The 19,682-nt window shown below is 53.7% G+C and overlaps 2 protein-coding genes across 6 annotated transcripts in view; one reads left to right on the top strand and one right to left on the bottom strand.

Annotated features, from left to right (window-relative positions):
* LOC133357953 (mitochondrial ribosome-associated GTPase 2-like) overlaps window positions 1-9,560 on the bottom strand; it is a 16,409-nt gene extending 6,849 nt beyond the window's left edge. The window contains exons 1-6 of one of the 5 annotated variants that reach the window (XM_061576163.1): window positions 9,433-9,560; window positions 6,789-6,913; window positions 4,485-5,481; window positions 3,457-3,604; window positions 2,471-2,586; window positions 141-296 (exon numbers count right to left, since the gene is read on the bottom strand). In XM_061576163.1, the coding sequence (XP_061432147.1) occupies window positions 141-296; window positions 2,471-2,586; window positions 3,457-3,604; window positions 4,485-4,658 (594 nt within the window). In that variant the 5' untranslated portion in view covers window positions 4,659-5,481; window positions 6,789-6,913; window positions 9,433-9,560. Of the gene's footprint in view, window positions 1-140; window positions 297-2,470; window positions 2,587-3,456; window positions 3,605-4,484; window positions 5,482-6,788; window positions 6,914-7,064; window positions 7,856-9,346 lie in introns of those variants that run through there. The other 4 variants (XM_061576160.1, XM_061576162.1, XM_061576161.1 and 1 more) reach the window with 4 other exon arrangements.
* A 166-nt stretch (window positions 9,561-9,726) lies between these two features.
* Window positions 9,727-18,968, top strand: LOC133357987 (proteasome subunit alpha type-7). Its single transcript, XM_061576238.1, has 7 exons — window positions 9,727-9,861; window positions 12,400-12,526; window positions 13,446-13,570; window positions 14,190-14,312; window positions 15,732-15,851; window positions 16,372-16,434; window positions 17,864-18,968. The coding sequence occupies exons 1-7, from the start codon at window positions 9,760-9,762 to the stop codon at window positions 17,960-17,962; spliced, it is 759 nt and encodes a 252-aa protein (XP_061432222.1). The 5' UTR covers window positions 9,727-9,759; the 3' UTR covers window positions 17,963-18,968.
* Window positions 18,969-19,682: the final 714 nt, after the last annotated feature.

Here is a 19,682-nt window from a genome sequence, read left to right as displayed (position 1 = left end):
GTGCGTACGTGTGTACACGTCTACGTGTGTACGTGTGTGCGTACGTGTGTACGTGTGCGTACGTGTGTACGTGCGTGTGTGTGCGTACGTGTGTACGTGCGTATGTGTACGTACGTGCGTACGTGCGTGTGTGCGTTCACCTTCTCCGTGGTGGTGGGTGCCCGGTTGTCGTTGGTGAGGAAGCTGTGGTTGCCGCGCCCCCCGACCCCCCCCCGCGCCACCACCACCTCCTCGCCCTGCTCGCTGAGGTCGGCCACCAAGGAGCCCGCCTCACGTACCACCGTGCCCACCGGCACCTACACACGGGCAAAGGTCACCCGCGTAGCCCACGCACGCCGTCGGGGCAAGTGCCGTTGGCGAGCGGCACCCAAGATCGGGGCCGTGTGGCCAGAACCGCACCCGGGGGGGCGACACGTGTTGACCGAGCGGCACTCGCTTTGAGGCTGAGTCGACCTAGGGCAAGCCCAAAGCTGTTCAGATGTTGTTGGCGGGAACTGAACTAGGGTCACCGGTGTTCGTGGAGCAGTGCGCTAATCACTGCACCAGCGCTCCCCCCGCCCCCGTACACTCGTGCACAACGACAACCGCCATTCGTCACTAAGTGGCGGTGACGTCACCACGGCGCTTGTGCCAGGCTAGGTGCACTTTGAGGCCACGTGAAGTGTCGAACGCCCGCTGGCAGGAGGTCACGGGGCAGACCCAGGTGCCACGGGTCGACTGACTGAGATGACTAAGATGACTGGCTGATGCACCACCTGTGCCCCCTACTGTGCCAAACACACACTACGAGACACACACAGACAGACAGAAACACACACACACACATAGACACACACTACGAGACACACACACAGACACACAGACAGAAACACACACACAAAGACAAACACACACTACGAGACACACACAGACAGAAACACACACACACATAGACACACACTACGAGACACACACACACAGACAGAAACACACACACACATAGACACACACTACGAAACACACACACAGACAGACAGAAACACACACACACACATAGACACACACTACGAGACACACACACAGACAGACAGAAACACACACACACATAGACACACACTACGAAACACACACACAGACAGAGAGAAACACACACACACAGACAAACACACACTACGAGACACACACACACAGACAGACAAAAACACACACACACTACGAGACACACACAGACACAGACAGACAGAAACACACAGACAGACAGACAGAAACACACACACACATAAACACACACTACGAGACACACACACACAGACAGACAGAAACACACACACACACAGACAGACAGACAGAAACACACACACACACACACAGACAGACAGAAACACACACACACAGACGCGCTGAGAGACGCACGCCAGACAGGCACGGCAGACACAGACACACACTACAAGACACACACACACAGACAGAAACACACACACACACAGACACACCCTACGAGACACACACACGCGACACAGACAGAAAGACACACAGACAGACAGAAACACACACACACATAGACACACCCTACGAGACACACACACACAAACAGACAGAAACACACACACATAGACACACCCTACGAGACACACACAGACAGAAACACACACACACAGACAGACAGAAACACACACACATAGACACACCCTACGAGACACAGACACAGACAAACGACAGAAACACACACACAGACAAACAGACAGACAGAAACACACACACACACACAGACAGAAACACACACTCACACATAGACACACCCTACGAGACACACACACACAAACACAGACAGACAGACAGAAACACACACACAGACGGACGCGCTGAGAGACGCACGCCAGCCAGACGCACAGCACACACAGACAGACAGAAACACACACACACAAACAGACAGAAACACACACACAAACAGACAGAAACACACACACACACAAAGAGACAGAAACACACACACACAGACAGACAGACAGAAACACACACACACAGACAGACAGAAACACGCACACATAGACACACCCTACGAGACACACACACAAACAGACAGAAACACACACACACAGACAAACAGACAGAAACACACACACACAGACAGACAGAAACACACACACAGACAGACAGACAGAAACACACACACACACAGACAGACAGAAACACACACACAGACAGACAGACAGAAACACACACACACACAGACGGACGCGCTGAGAGACGCACGCCAGCCAGAGGCACGGCACACACAGACGTACACTACGAGACACACACACACAGACAGACAGACAGAAACACACACACACACACAGACAGAAACACACACACAGACAGACAGACAGAAACACACACACACAGACAGACAGAAACACACACACAGACAGACAGACAGAAACACACACACACACAGACAGACGCGCTGAGAGACGCACGCCAGCCAGAGGCACGGCACACACAGACGTACGTGGAGGAATTTGTCTTTGCCGTTGCGTCCGAAGCATTTGTCCGAGCCACCCGAAGTCCCATCGTGTCCGCGGTAGAGACGGGACACCCCAGACAGGGAGCGAACCATTCTGTCCGCTGGTACAAAGACAAAGATCCCCCGTGTAGCCTTAACAGACTGTCGGGGCAAGTGCTGTTAGCGAGCATCTGTGAAGGCCGGCACGGCACACGAGGGGGTGGGTGGCCAGCACCACGCTCGGCCGCCTTTGTCTCCCCAGCGGCGATGTTTACTACACACCGCACCAGGTACTCATTTGAGGCTGAGTCGACCTAGGGGAGGTCCCGGACCGGTTCAGATAATCGTCACTGGTGTTGGCCGTGAGCGGGAATCAAACCCGGGTTGCCGGGTTCATAGCGCAGCGCGCTAACCGCTAGACTACCGCTCCCCAAATGCAAGAGGACACACGCACACCATCAACAGTTTCACATTTTACTGGGTACAGCCCCACTGGGCTACATGGGTCTTTCTATTACACGCTTTCTATTAACTCACTCTGTCTGTTGTTGTTGTATCCTCAAATCTTGTAAGTCAATTTTAACCCACTTCCCAATGTGGTATGGACTGCAAACTTGGTATACTTATGTCATACTGATGACAATACTATATTATATCATTAAAAACATTTTTTTTAAACATTCTTTTTTTATATGTTATGTTTCGGCTTGGGTCTAATTGTCCACGGTCAACTGACGTTGGCTGTAAATGACCACGTGGCCCCTTACGTTATGGCAAGCCTTGGGGCCACTTCCTGGAGTCGTTTCACCAGACACACATAATCACAACTTTGCGTTAAACTGTACCTCCGATAACAATATGTGCATATTACAGCAGCAGGCGTCAGGGTCGGGATTAAACCCACGACCTCCTGCACTAACATCTCCTAGCCACACAATAAATATTGTTGGGGGCGTGGGAGGGTGAGGAGGTAGGGGGGGGTGGGTGCTTACCGACCATGATGACGTCGCCCCCCCTTCCCCCGTTGCCACCGTCGGGACCCCCAAACTCCTTGCGAGGCTCGCTGTGGAAGGCGCACATCCCGTCGCCCCCGCGGCCCCCCGAGACTTGCACCACTCGCTCGTCCACAAACCAGCGCGCCTGGCAAGGACACAGACAAAGATCCCCCCCCAACGGTGTAGCCTTAACAGACTGTAGGGGCAAGTGCTGTTAGTGGGCATCTATTAAGGTCGGCACGGCACACGAGGGGGTGGGTGGCCAGCACCACGCCCGGCCGCCTTTGTCTCTCCAACGGCGATGATTTCACGCACCGCACCAGGTACTCATTTGAGGCCGAGTCGACCTAGGGGAGGCCCAGGACCGGTTCAGATAATCGTCACTGGTGTTGGCTGTGAGCGGGAATCGAACCCGGATCGCCAGGTTCATAGCGCAAAAAAACTGACACCTTTTTTACAAGGAGTCATGTTTGCATAGACCACAATACCTGCAGTCGTAATGCAAACAAAAAAACCACAACTCTGATAATGTATGCACTGTCCTTGAAGTTGATTGGTCCACACCCGAGACAGCTTTCCTTAGAGCCTAGTCTCACATGGTGTTGGACCAGATGACGCCAAAGCAGAGGTCGCAAACGGGTTTTGATTCCTTACCCGTACCCGGCCGCACCAGGATCGCAAACGGGTACCCATACCCGGCCGGGTAAGGGTAGGGTACGGGTATCGGGTACCTGATTGCGACCTTTGGGATGAAGCCATGTTGCAGGCGCGGGTGGGTTGATTCTAGGAACTTGAATTGTGAGAAGAGACAAGACGTTGGGAAAAGAGTGACAAACAGTTACTCACCAATGACTCACGGTCTACCCGTACCCGTACCTGGCCGGGTACGGGTACGGGTACCCGGTTGCGACCTCTGCTTCATAGCTCATCGGATTCCTCCTCCGGTTGAAATAAATATCCCGATTCCGATTGCAATCTGTATTACCGACCCCCCCGCCCTGCCACGGTCTTGGGACGTTCCTCACCAGCTGCTTCTCCGTCATCTGCCTCCTCTCCCGCCTGTGCCTCTGGCCCCGGGCCTTCGCCGTCTCGCACAGGGCCTTGTGGGGCACGCCGAGGGGGGCGGCACGCAGAGTCAGCAAGGCCCAACCACGGCCCGCCACGGCCGAGAGGCACGGGGAGCACACCCTGGCAGCCATGCGGGGCCCCGGGGTGGCTGCGTGCGTGCGTGCGTGTGTGCGTACTTGGGTCCGTGTGTGCGTGTGTGCGTCCTTGGGTACGTGTGTGAGTGTTTGTGTGCGCGCGTGTGTTTGGAGTGATGTGGTACAGGAGGACGTGGAACTGAGTGGACTTGCCGATGACCGGTACCAGCGGTGTCAAGATCGGCCTCTGTGGAGGAGGCTCGTGAAGGACGCTGCTACTGGGCAGTTGGAGGCAGTCGCCCTCCAGCAACAACGGAGGGCGGAGGAGCGACGCTCACAACAACGAGCGGAGCGCCGGGTTGCTAAAGCGCAAGTTGGTACAGTAGGGGGCACAGGTGGTGCATCAGCCAGTCATCTCGGTCATCTCGGTCAGTCGACCCGTGGCACCTGCTGGGTCTGCCCCGTGACCTCCTGCCAGCGGGCTTTCGACACTTCACATGGCCTCAAGGTGCACATGGCCTGGGAAAAGCGTCGTGGTGACGTCACCGCCACTTAGTGGCGAATGGCGGTTGTTGTTGTTGATTGTGCGTTTGCGTGCGTGTGTGTACTTGTGTACGCGTGCGTACGCGGGTGGGCTTGTCTTTGCACGTGAGCGTGTGCGTACGTGTGTTTGTGCGTCCGTGTGTGTTTGCAGAGAACGTTGGTGCTATCTAACAGCACTTGCTCCTACGGTCTCTTAAGGCTGCACGGTTCAGTGGAGTCAGGGGACGGCGGATGAGTGAAATGCTCCTCCCCCCACCCCACCCCCGATATCCGGATGACTTGAACGCCGACTCCCCGATATCCGGAATCCCTGCGATGCACGGAGTTTTGCTAAAGCCTGCAACGACAACAACACGGCAGACGCGGGAAACATTTGGTTGGCAATCATCGTCGTCACCATCATTCACGATAATCAGGGGCGTTTGGTACGAGAGCCAAGCTGCAATGTTTTGGCTACAATGTTGTGGCCACAATGTTGTGGCCACAATGTTGCGGCTACAATATTGTGGCCACAATGTTGTGTTTTGGCTCTCCAACACGCCGGTGTGCTGTACCAGTAACAAATTGGCACGTTCTGTTTAAGTGGCAAACCTTACTAATTGACTGTGTCGGGTGGTGGCGGGTTTAACGACACGTTTATATTTACGCTATCTAACACGAAAAAACATTTATCATGGATGATATTGGTTACGTGTTAAACTGATCGTCGTCATCATCACGTGGAGATTTAAAGCAGCAGCCAAATAAACGAGTGGCGACAATGATTCTAAATGTGGCGGGGGGGAAACCCTGGAGGACCCGGGGGGAAAATCCACGCACCAAAGGGACGGAGAGAGACACGCAAACTCCAAATATACAGCAGCAGCAGTCAGCGTCGGGATCGAACCCACGACCTCCTGTACACCAGGCGAGGGAGTTAACATCTCCTAGCCACCGTGATGATGATGATGAGAGAGAGACACGCAAACTCCAAATATACAGCAGTCACCCACTCACTCACCCACTCACTCACCCACTCACTCACCCACTCACTCACCCACTCACTCACCCACTCACTCACCCACTCACTCACCCACTCACTCACCCACTCACTCACCCACTCACTCACTCACCCACTCACTCACCCACTCACTCACCCACTCACTCACCCACTCACTCACCCACTCACTCACCCACTCACTCACCCACTCACCCACCCACTCACCCACCCACCCACTCACCCACCCACCCACTCACTCACCCACCCACTCACCCACTCACCCACCCACCCACTCACTCACCCACCCACTCACTCACCCACCCACTCACTCACCCACTCACTCACCCACTCACTCACCCACTCACTCACCCACTCACTCACCCACTCACTCACCCACTCACTCACCCACTCACTCACCCACTCACTCACCCACTCACTCACCCACTCACTCACTCACCCACCCACTCACCCACCCACCCACTCACTTATCCACTCCCCCACTCACTCACCCAACCACTCACCCACTCACTTATCCACTCACGCAACCACTCACCCACTCACCCAACCACTCACTCAACCACCCACTCACTCACCCACCCACCCACTCAACCACTCACCCACCCACCAACCCACCCACTCACCCACTCACTCACCCACCCACTCACAAGGACGCTGTTTGTCCCTGCGAGGTGGAAGAGTAGACCAAGCACCACTGCGAGAGCCCGAGCGGCCTCTAGCGGAGGAGGACCCAATTCCGCTTGTAGGCCCCAACACACGTGTGCACGGTGGCCTTCAGCATAACAACAAAGTCACAGCGAACGCACAACTCCCACGTGCACATCACGCCTCGACTCGCGCGAGAATAATTGATCTAAATCGCTTCGATAATGAACAACCACAACGACTGATAATGATAATCATCATCTTCACCATCACATCACCTTCACGTGCCAACCGGGAACGGCTTGCGACGGATGGGTGGGAAAGTCGTAGGGCGAGAATCGATTACCGATTCGCTTGAGGAAAAGTGGGCTCCGGAATCGATTATCGATTCCAACTTCTGTGTGAGTCTCAATGGGTCTCTGTGTGAGTTAATCTATGGGTCTCTGTGTGAGTGAGTCTATGAGTCTCTGTGTGAGTGAGTGTATGGATCTCTGTGTGAGTGAGTCTATGGGTCTCTGTGTGAGTGAGTCTATGGGTCTCTGTGTGAGTGAGTCTATGGGTCTCTGTGTGAGTGAGTCTATGAGTCTCTGTGTGAGTGAGTGTATGGATCTCTGTGTGATGAGTCTGTGGGTCTCTGTGTGAGTGAGTCTGTGGGTCTCTGTGTGGTGAGTCTATGGGTCTCTGTGTGAGTCTATGGGTCTTTGTGTGAGTGAGTCTATGGGTCTCTGTGTGAGTGAGTCTATGAGTCTCTGTGTGAGTGAGTGTATGGATCTCTGTGTGATGAGTCTGTGGGTCTCTGTGTGAGTGAGTCTGTGGGTCTCTGTGTGGTGAGTCTGTGGGTCTCTGTGTGAGTGAGTCTGTGGGTCTCTGTGTGGTGAGTCTATGGGTCTCTGAGTTAGTCTATGGGTCTTTGTGTGAGTGAGTCTATGGGTCTCTGTGTGAGTGAGTCTATGAGTCTCTGTGTGAGTGAGTGTATGGATCTCTGTGTGATGAGTCTGTGGGTCTCTTTGTGAGTGAGTCTGTGGGTCTATGTGTGGTGAGTCTATGCGTCTCTGTGTGAGTCTATGGGTCTTTGTGTGAGTGAGTCTATGGGTCTCTGTGTGAATGAGTCTATGGGTCTCTGTGTGAGTCTATGAATCTCTGTGTGAGTGAATCTATGAATCTCTGTGTGAGTGAATGTATGGGTCTCTGTGTGAGTGAGTCTATGGGTCTCTGTGTGACGGAGTGTATGGGTCTCTGTGTGATGAGTCTATAGGTCTCTGTGTAAGTCTATGGGTCTCTGTGTGAGTGAATATATGGGTCTCTGTGTGAGTGAGTCTATGGGTCTCTGTGTGATGAGTCTATGGGTCTCTGTGTAAGTCTATGGGTCTCTGTGTGAGTGAATCTATGGGTTTTTTGTGTGAGTGAGTCTATGGGTCTCTGTGTGATGAGTCTATTGGTCTCTGTGCGATGAGTTTATGGGTCTCTGTGTGATGAGTCTATGGGTCTCTGTGTGATGAGTCTGTGGGTCTCTGTGTGAGTGAGTCTATGGGTCTCTGTGTGCGTGAGTATATGAGTCTCTGTGTGAGTATATGGGTCTCTGTGTGATGAGTCTATGGGTCTCTGTGTGAGTGAGTCTATGAGTCTCTGTGTGAGTGAGTCTATGGATCTCTGTGTGATGAGTCTATGGGTCTCTGTGTGAGTGAGTCTATGGGTCTCTGTGTGATGAGTCTATGGGTCTCTGTTTGAGTGAGCCTATGGGTCTCTGTGTGAGTGAGTATATGGGTCTCTGTGTGAGTCTATGGGTCTCTGTTTGAGTGAGTCTATGGGTCTCTGTGTGAGTCTATGGGTCTCTGTGAGAGTCTATGGGTCTCTGTTTGAGTGAGCCTATGGGTCTCTGTGTGAGTCTATCCTCAAACACCCAGTCGTTCGTAAAACTCGAAGGCGGTGTAGTACTATAGTAATAGAGCAAGTGCAGAATCGCTGAACCGGATTTGATAGCTCGCAAGCATTTAGCGCGGGGGGCCCTTGAAAGTGCGGGGCCCGTAGCTACATTTATAGCTACTACACGTGTAGCAGCTGCTACATAAGCGTCGTAGCTGCACGTGTATTCGCTGCACGTGTATTCGCTGCTACACGTGCAGCTACTACTTATGCAGCTACTACATATGCAGCTACTACTTATGCAGCTACTACTTATGCAGCTACTACTTATGAAGCTACTACTTATGCAGCTACTACTTATGAAGCTACTACTTATGCAGCTACTTGTGCTGCAAGGATCATACGGAACTGCCCCTATTGTACTCTTTGTTTTTTTCGATAAAGTCACGTAGGTAAAAAAGTAAAATAAATGAAAACAATTCAATTAAATCACGTTTGGGAGGCATTATTTAATTTCATTTTTTTTCCTACGTGACTTTACCGAAAAAAAACAAAGAGTTTGAATCCCTGCAGTCACGAAAGCTTCATATCTAGAATTAATGCCCCTATTGTGTTTATTGTTGTTATTGTTGTTGTTGTGGCCTGTGCCCTATTACTGCCGCACATCGGCGATACAAGAACCTTCCGCGCCACCCACTCAGCAATTCCCCACAGCGGCACCGCCTGGCGGCCACTCCGCGTGGGCAACGTCGTGGTCCTCGTTCTCTTCTTGCAGGGACTCACTACACTTGGAGCGGCCGCTGGTTTTGACTGCGCGATTATCCGGCTGCAAAGAGTTCAATCTGCCACCACCAACAACCACAACAACCGTCAACCGCCACCACCAACCGCCACAACCAACAACAACCGCCACCACCAACAACAACAACAACCACCACCAACAACACCAACCGCCACCACCACCACCAGCAACCACCACCACCAACAACACCAACTACCACCACCAACAACACCAACCGCCACCAACAACACCAACCACCAACACCAACCACCACCAACAACCACCACCAACAACCACCACCAACCACCACAAAGCCAACAAGCCCAGCCATGACGGCCCGATACGACCGCGCCATCACCGTCTTCTCGCCCGACGGCCACCTCTTCCAGGTGGAATACGCCCAGGAAGCCGTGAAGAAGGGCTCCACGGCGGTACGTATCCCTCTTGCTCTTCCATTAGAACGATAACCGAGATGTTTGTGTGGTTCCTTAAAGTTTTGTTAATTCATTCAGACGGAGTGGACGTTTGCGGCCTATGCTCGGGCCTACTCGAAGCCCACGGCCTTGCCTAGAACCCGCGCCGTCGGTGGCCGTTGAGCGGCCGGGCGCGGCTTCTAGGCGAGGGTCGGTCCCGGTTTTTTTTTTGCATTGTCATGTGGCCGAACGCTTAACAATGATAAATGTTTTTAAAGTAAAAATTTGCTTTCCTCGTGCCGATGAAAGTTAACGCGCGGCTCACTCTGCCTTTTGTAAGATATAACGACGGCGCACTCGCGAAATATTAAATTCTGCCCATTCAACTTGCGGGCCATGCGGCCCAAGACACGGGGACACACGGGGGTGGTCATTCAGCAGTGGATTTGGCAAGAGGGCTTTACGTTATTATAGTTATTATAGTTATTGTTTTTATACTTGCAGTCCTGTGGACTTACACAGGGATCCATAAACATCCATAGACTCGCATAGAGTGACTTTACCATAGACTCGCATAGAGACTCATTTAGATACCCATTGATTCGTATAGCGACCCATAGACTCGTATGGAGACTAAATCATAGACTCGCATAGATACTGATTTAGATACCCATAGTTTCGCATAGTTTTAGGTATAACCCTGTGAGCCATGCGGCTCTTGACTCGGGTGCAACCGCAACAAAAGAAAAAGATGAACAAGAAACATCTTAAAGCGACTACACGCAACATAAAAATCCAGGAAAAAACAGCAAAAGTCTTCTAGAAAAAAAACAGAGTTTCAACGCTGTGTGCTAATATCCCAGTGGGATGCAAGTCAAACAATAACATCCATAAGACAATGTAGATTAAAGTTATCAGGCTAACTCTGTACTACAACAAACAAACACGGCTAAACCAAAACGTTTTCAAAATCACCAATATAAAGCTATGAAAACAATGTAACAGCGATCATAGGAACTGTGATTCAAATTCAACAATAAACGATATACATAACACGTACGACCAAACTTTGCAGGCATGGTTGGCAGCATGAGTCAGGAGTATAAGTAGCAGAATACAAACTTTTCAATACACCTTTAGAGACCCGTAGACTCACATAGATACCCATAGGCTCGCATATAGAGGCTATGCCACAGACTTGCATAGAGACTCATTTTAGATACCCATAGATTCGCATAGCGACCCATAGACTCGTATGGAGACTATACCATAGACTGACGTACAGATTTGCTTAGAGACCCATGGACTCGCATAGAGACTCATTTAGAGAACTATAGAATCGCCGAGTTACCCATAGACTCGTATGGAGACCATACCATAGACTCTTACAGAGACTCATTTAGATACCCATAGACTCGCATACTCATTTAGATACCCATGGATTCGCCTAGACACACATTAACTCGCATCGAGACCGTGTCATTAATATTGCCACTGAATTGTCAATTAAAATATCGGGGCGGCTTAGAAGGGGGGAGCTTGGATCGTGTCTGAATGGGGAAGTGTTGTGCACACAACAGGTGCTATAGGCCGCCGTGTGCCTACCTTGTAGGCAGTACAGATTGTTGTACAGTACTTCTATGCTCGCGCGTCCTCAATAGCTCCCCGCATTCAAACAAGCAGCATTGACCAGCGCGGTGAAGTATGGTCATTCCCCCCCCCCCCCCCCCCCCGCAAAACTTACATTATTTCACTCGTTTCTAGATTTTATCTCATGATCACAAAACCTCCTTAAATTAACAAAGATTCCCTCGTAGACATAATAGACTGTTGAGGCAAGTGTTGTTAGCGAGCAGCACCTATGATGGCCGACACAGAACACGAGAGGGGTGGGTGGCCAGCACCACGCCTGACCGCCTTTGTCTCCCCAGTGGCGATGTTTACTACACACCGCACCAGGTACTCATTTGAGACTGAGTAGACCTAGGTGAGACCCATCATCACTGGTGGTGACCGTGGGCGTGAATCGAACTCGGGTCCCCGGGTTCGTAGCGCTAACCGCTACACCACCGCTCCAAACACACGCACACTCGAATACAAAGGCAAATACAGTATCAGCTTCGTAACCATTAACAGACAGTTGGGGCATTTCTACTCGCGAGCACTGGGTGGGTGGGTGGCAGAGGTCGCAAACGGGTTTTGATTCCTTACCCGTACCCGGCCGCACTAGGGTAACAAACGGGTACCCGTACCCGTACCCGGCCGGGTATGGGTACCCGTTCCCTACCCGTACCCTACCCGAAATGAGTGACAAACGGTGACTCACCAGTGACTCACGGCCTACCCGTACCCGGCAGCACCAGGGTCGCAAACGGGTACCCGTACCCGGCCGGGTACTGGTAGCCAGGTATCGGGTAGGGTACGGGTATCGGGTACCCGGTTGCGACCTCTGGTGGGTGGGTTGGTGGCTGGGGTGTGTGCGGTGTGGCCAATGCCCGTGATAACCCGTTCACCTGCGTTTCCTACCTGTGCTCCCTCCGGCTGTCCCAACCCTAGGTGGGCATCCGAGGGCTGGACATCGTGGTGCTGGCCGTTGAGAAGAAGTCTGTGGCCAAGCTCCAGGAGGAGAGGACAGTCCGCAAGATCTGTGCTCTCGATGACCACGTCTGCATGGCCTTCGCCGGTGCGGAGGGGGGGCAGAGGGACATGTCAGAGGGGGGTGGGGGGCAGAGGGAGATGTCGGAGGAGGGTGGGGGCGGTGGTGGGGGGCAGGCAGGTGGCAGCGGTTGCTCTAGTGGAGGTGGAAAATGTTGGGGCCCGGGAGAGGGTGGGGGCAGTATAGAAGTAGGTTTTTACCCTTTTAAACTGTCCAACACCAATGGGGACTAGGCTCTAAAGAAAGCGGTCTCATAGTGAGGGTGGTGGCAGTCGTGGAGTGCAATGTTAACTACCTCGCCTGGTATACAGGAGGTTGTGGGTTCGATCCCAGGCTTGACTGATACCCTTCTATCTGGCAACAAAACTGACACCTTTTTTACAAGGAGTCATGTTTGCATAGACCACAATACCTGCTCCTTTTGGCGTCATCTGGTCCAACCCATGTGAGACTAGGCTCTAAGGAAAGCTGTCTCGGGTGTGGACCAATCAACTTCAAGGACAGTGCATACATTATCAGAGATATGTTTTTTGTTTGCATTACGGCTGCAGGTATTGTGGTCTATGCAAACATGACTCCTTGTAAAAAAGGTGTCAGTTTTGTTGCCAGATAGAAGGGTAAAAAAACAATTATCAAAGTTATTGCACTTAATTTTTTTTCTTCCGGTCTCCATTCCGATGACGCACACGCACGTGGACATATATAGCAGTCAAATACTCTTAAACGCACATTTATAAATATGGAGGGAAATACCGGAGAACCCAGAGAAAAATCCAAAGGGCCACGGGAAGACAGACCACGCAAGCTCCAAATACACATGACGTACGCGTACGTCATCGGAAGGCAGACTGATGCCGTGCAAGTACGCACGGGACAGGAAAACTTAAGGCTGAAAGCGTCAACGCATGGAACTCGTTCTTGGTCTGTCCGTGCGTCCGTGCCACAGGGTTGACGGCAGATGCGCGGATCGTGATCAACCGTGCGCGCGTCGAGTGCCAGAGCCACAAGCTGACGGTGGAGGACCCCGTCACGGTGGAGTACATCACGCGCTACATCGCGGGCCTCAAGCAGGTAGAATGCGATGTTCCGCTTTGCGCCCGGGCTCGATGGACCCTCCGTGAGACCCGCTCCAGGATATTTGGCCTGTTAAAAACTAGAAACGAAAAGCTGTTCTGGATTTTAGCAGGTAAGGCCCACTGAGCTATGTGGTCTCTTTTTAAATCCTTTATATTAAGTTCGCTTACTGGCTTGCTTGCGCGCTTACGACCGTGCAAATCTTTCGTCCTCAGGTGAAGAACAGGTCTGTCGGGGAGACAGACCTGTTCTTCACCTGAGGACGGCTGCTTGCGTTGTGGCCGAAACGTCGTGAGAATTATTTTATTATGTTTTATTTTCATTATTTTATTATTTCCCTTCTACGTGACTTTACCGAAAGAACCAAGAAGATGCAAGTATTGTGCTTAATGTAAGCATGATTCCTTGCAAAAGGTGTCAGTTTTTGTTGCCAGAAAAAAGGGGAAAAACCCCTATTAGTATAAAATAAGGTAGTTAACATCTCACCACCCACTCTTTACCCCACCACACGTGACCTGGTGGAACACCCACGTTCCTCGAAATAAACCGTCGATGCCGCCCCCCTCCCCAACACCCCTCCTCCTCCCCTGTCAATGTCCCCCCCCCCCCCCCCCAGCGCTACACACAAAGCAATGGGCGTCGTCCGTTTGGTATCTCGTCTCTGCTCGTGGGGTTCGATCAAGACGGGACTCCCCGACTCTACCAGACCGACCCGTCCGGCACCTATCACGCGTGGAAGGTCTCGTGCGCACACCGATACCGACACTCGGCGACAACGCCAGGCCACGCCACGCCAGGTGCACCTTGAGGGCACCGCGCTAAGCGGTTGCCGGAAGGCTCGCTCGCTGACGCAGGAGGTCACGCACAAAGACAATTAAGGTTTTAAAAATCTGGTCCCAATGACAAAGATGCTTCGTATAGCCTTAACAGGCTGTCGGGGCAAGTGCTGTTGGCGAGCACTTTTGTTGAAGGCCGGAACGGCACACGAGGGGGTGGGTGGCCAGCACCACGCCCGGCCGCCTTTGTCTCTCGCCCAGTAGCGATGTTTACTGCACACAGCGCTAGGTACTCGCTTAAGGCCGAGTCGACCTAGTGGAGGCACAGGACTGGTTCTGAGCATCGTTAATGGTGTTGGCCGTGAGCGGGAATCGAATGCAGGTCGTCGGGTTTCGTCACACAGCAGCGCGCTAACCGCTACACTACCGCTAACTACTACACTACCGCACGCATGTATATGACCAAGATCAAAGTCCCCCATGTAGCTCCTAACAGGCTGTTGGGGCAAGTGCTCTTGACGAGCACCTGTAAAGGCCGGCACGGCACGTGAAAGCTGTGGGTGGCCAGCACCACGCCCCGCCGCCTTTGTCTCTTCCCCAGTGCCGATGTTAGTACACCGCCGCTCCAGATACTCGCGTGATGCCGAGTCGACCCAGACGAAGCCACGGATCGCTTCAGATATTCATCACTGTGGGTTGGCCGGGTTGTGGAGTGCAGCGTGCCACTAACTAGCTACTTAATTAACTTTTTTATAATTTTACCATGTAAGGCCCACTCGGCTGTATAGGTATTTTTCGGAAGCGACCTGGCTCTCAGAAATGAGAGCTCAAGGAAGTGGCTTGTCGCGTGGAAATTTACGGCAGACAAATATCCTCAACGCGTGGCGACGTTGATTCAAAATGTGGCGGGAAAAACTGGAAGACCCGGAGAGAAATCCACGCGACCACGGGGAGAGAGAGAGATATGGAAACTCCAAATATACAGCAGCAGGCGTCGTCAGGATCGGGATCGAACCCACGACCTGCTCCACAACAAGGGAGGGAGTTAACATCTCCTAGCCACCGTGATGATGATGATGATGAGAGAGACAGCAAACTGTAAATATACAGCAGCAGGCGTCAGGGTCGGGATCGAACCCACGACCTCCTGCATATCAGGCGAGGTAGTTAACATCTCCTAGCCACCACGGCGCACCACACACACACGTACAGCAGCACGGCTCCCATCGTGCCTTTGCGCGTACGTCAGCGCGACCACCCCATCGCACGGGGGGAGGGAGGGGGGGGGGGCAATGTGCTCGGCACGGTGTACGTGACGCCGACGATTTGCAACGAGGTCAAAACCGCCGGCGTTGTCCATCCCCCCCCACCACCGCTTGCAGGCGAACGCCATCGGCCGCAGCGCCAAGACAGTGCGCGAGTTCCTGGAAAAGAACTACACGGAGGAGGCGATCGCTACGGACGCACAGGCCATCAAGCTCGCCATCCGCGCCCTGCTGGAGGCACGGGGGACGCACGGGGAGACACGGGGGGGGGGGGGGGGGGGGCGGGGGGGGCACGGGACGTACGTAGCCAACCGTGCTAATCGGAGGTGCCGGAGGACACGGGGAGGACACGGGGAGGACACACGGGGAGGGGGGCACGAAGGGGACACGTGGGACACGTGGGGACACGGGGTGGGATACGGGGGCATGCGGGGACACACAGAGACACACCGGGGGAGACGCGGAGAGATGTGACACACGGGGAGACACCGGGACACGCAGAGGGCACAGGAACACTTGCGGGGACACGCAGGGGAGACGTGAGGATGCCTGGGCGGGGGATACGAGGTGTGGGGTTGTTGTGATGATGATGTGGGATTGTTGTGATGACGATGATGGTGAGCTGTGGAGTTGTGATGATGATGATGTGGGGTTGTTGTGATGATGATGTGGGATTGTTGTGATAATGACGATGTGTGGGGTTGTGATGATGATGTGGGGTTGTTGTGATGACGATGTGTGGGATTGTGCGTCTCAGGTGGTGCAGTCTGGGGGTAAGAACATCGAGCTCGCTGTCATGCAGAGAAACAAGCATCTCAAGGTACAGGAGCTGGACATTGTGTTCCAGTACAGTAAACTCATGATAACCTCGGTGGTGGTGGGTGGGGTGGTGGTGGGTGGGGTGGTGGGTGGGGTGGTGGGTGGGGTGGTGGTGGGTGGGGGTGGTGGGTGGGGGTGGTGGGTGGGGGTGGTGGGTGGGGGTGGTGGGTGGGGGTGGTGGGTGGTGGGTGGGGGTGGTGGGGGGTGGTGGGGGGTGGTGGTGAGGTGGTGGGGTGGGTGGTGGTGGGTGGGGTGGTGGGTGGGGTGGTGGGTGGGGGTGGTGGGTGGGGTGGTGGGGTGGTGGTGGATGGGCGGTGGTGGGTGGGGTGGTGGTGGATGGGCGGTGGTGGGTGGCGGTGGTGGGTGGGGTGGTGGGTGGGGTGGTGGTGAGTGGGGTTGTGGTTGGTCATCAGTGCAGGAGTGGTTGGTGGTGGGTTAACCCTTAAATCCGCGAATATTCAACCCTTCTTCTTGGTTTCGTAGAAGGGAAATAATATAATAATAATAAAAATTAAACATAAAATAATTTTCACGACGTTTCGGCTACAATGCAAGCAGCCCGTCCTCAGGTGAAGAACAGGTCTATCAGGAAGACAGCGTCTGAATGCCACACTCCATCCCAAACCGTGCCACACTCCCAAACCGTGCCACGCTCCCTCCCAAACCGTGCCACGCTCCCTCCCAAACCGTGCCACACTCCCAAACCGTGCCACACTCCCAAACCGTGCCACGCTCCCTCCCAAACTGTGCCACACTCCCAAACCGTGCCACACTCTCTCCCAGACCGTGCCACACTCCCTCCCAAACCGTGCCACACTCCCAAACCGTGCCACACTCTCTCCCAGACCGTGCCACACTCCCTCCCAAACCGTTCCACACTACCAAACCGTGCCACGCTCCCTCCCAAACCGTTCCACACTACCAAACCGTGCCACACTCTCTCCCAGACCGTGCCACGCTCCCTCCCAAACCGTGCCACACTCCCAAATCGTGCCACACTCTCTCCCAGACCGTGCCACACTCCCTCCCAAACCGTGCCACGCTCCCTCCCAAACTGTGCCACACTCCCAAACCGTGCCACACTCTCTCCCAGACCGTGCCACACTCCCTCCCAAACCGTGCCACACTCCCAAACCGTGCCACACTCTCTCCCAAACCGTGCCACACTCCCTCCCAAACCATGCCACACTCCCAAACCGTGCCACGCTCCCTCCCAAACCGTGCCACGCTCCCTCCCAAACCGTGCCACACTCCCTCCTGGTTGACCTTGCGGGAGCCTCGGTGCGTCTGCCAACCTGAAGACGTGTACCGGTGAAGTTATTGTATTTTAGTTTCTCTTCCGATTCTCAGAGCCTAGGAGGGAAACACGGTGTGCATGCTGGACTTGATGATGACGGTGCCGCTGACGATGCCGCCTTGCCCCGTTGCAGATTCTGGAGGCGGAGGAGATCGAGGTGTACGTGAGCGAGATCGAGAAGGAGAAGGAGGAAGAAGCGGAGAAGAAGAAGCAGAAGAAGTCCTCGACTTAGAATGACGGACGCGCTCACGCACACACGTACACACACGCACACACGTACACACACACACGCACACACGTACGCAGACGCGCACACGTACACACGTACACACACACGTACACACGTACACACACGCAGACGCGCACACGTACACACACACAGACGCACGCACGCGCACACGCGCAGACGTGCACACGTACACGTGCACACGTACACACTTACACACTTACACACACGCACACACGTACACACGTAGACGCGCACACGTACACACACACAGACGCGTACACGTAGACACGCACACAGACACGCACACAGACACGCACACAGACGCAAACGCAGACGCAGACACACAAACAAAGATGCACACATACTCGCACAAATACTCGCACAAATGCACACGCAGACAGACAACACACACAGGACATTTTTAGACCCAGACAATGCACACACGTACACGCATAGACACACAGATAACAAAGACAAAGATGCCCCGTATCGGCTTCAGAGAATGTTGGCGCAAATAGTACCAGCGAGCGCCTCTATGAAGGCCGGCACGGCACACGAGGGGGTGGGTGGCCAGCACCACGCCCGGCCGCCTTTGTCTCCCCAGTGGCGACGCTTACCACTACGCACCGCACCAGGTACTCGATTGAGTCGACCTAGGGGAGGCCCAGGACCAGTTCGGATAATCGTCACCGGCGTCGTCCGTGAGCGGGAACCGAAGCTCGGATCCGTAGCGCGATCGCGCTCACCGCTGTGCCACCGCTCCCCACACAACACACGCACGTCAACAATGCGCACGCACACGACAACAGTACGCACACGCGCACTCGTGTCTGTGCGCGCGCCCACGTACAGACCCTAAAGTTCACGTCGCGTGCACGTTTGCCCCCCCTCTACTGGCCCTCCCCCCCCCCCGCTGCCCCCCCCCCCGCCCCCCACTTGAACGAGTTGAGGATTGAGCGTCAGAGTTCTTTTGTAACTTGGGCTTCTAATAAACTCGGGCTGGCGTTCATGCGGCGGTGTGTGTGCGTGTGTGTAACCCCGTGCGTGTGTGTGACCCAGACAGCTGCCTGCCGAGTTGCACACTCGGTACACGTGATACACACGCAGTACACGCAGTACACACTACATACGCAGTACACACTACACACAGTACACACAAACAGTACACAGTACACACGCAGTACACACAATACACGCAGTACACACTACACGCAGTACACACAGTACACACAAACAGTACACAGTATACAAACAGTACACAGTATACACGCAGTACACACTACTCACGCAGTACGTAGTACACACGCAGTACACACAGTACAAAGTACACACGCAGTACGTAGAACAACACAGTACACACGCAGTACATAGTACAGTACACGCAGTGCACACGCAGTACACAGTACACACACCGTACACACGCAGTATACACACAGTACACACGCAGTACACAGTACACACGCAGTATACACACAGTACACACGCAGTATACACAGTACACACACCGTACACACGCAGTACACACACAGTACACACGGTAGCGAGACTTGTGGAGTAATCCTGCTGTTTCGCTCCTTCAGCAAGAGTGGTGGTGGTGGTGGTGGGATGAGTGAATGCGTGTCCGTGACGATGGGTATCCATTGCCGGTTGGGTCAAATAGCCCAAGTCTGGCTGTCGCCTGATGAAGCTGGTTGTAATTACCGGTGAAACGTCGAACTCAAAT

The sequence above is a fragment of the Lethenteron reissneri genome, chromosome 60 (assembly GCF_015708825.2).
Source record: "Lethenteron reissneri isolate LAM-NWPU_2019-01 chromosome 60, ASM1570882v1, whole genome shotgun sequence".
Lineage (NCBI taxonomy): Eukaryota > Metazoa > Chordata > Hyperoartia > Petromyzontiformes > Petromyzontidae > Lethenteron > Lethenteron reissneri.
Note: the sequence above shows the minus strand (reverse complement) of the source record. Positions and strands in the feature narration are given on the sequence as shown.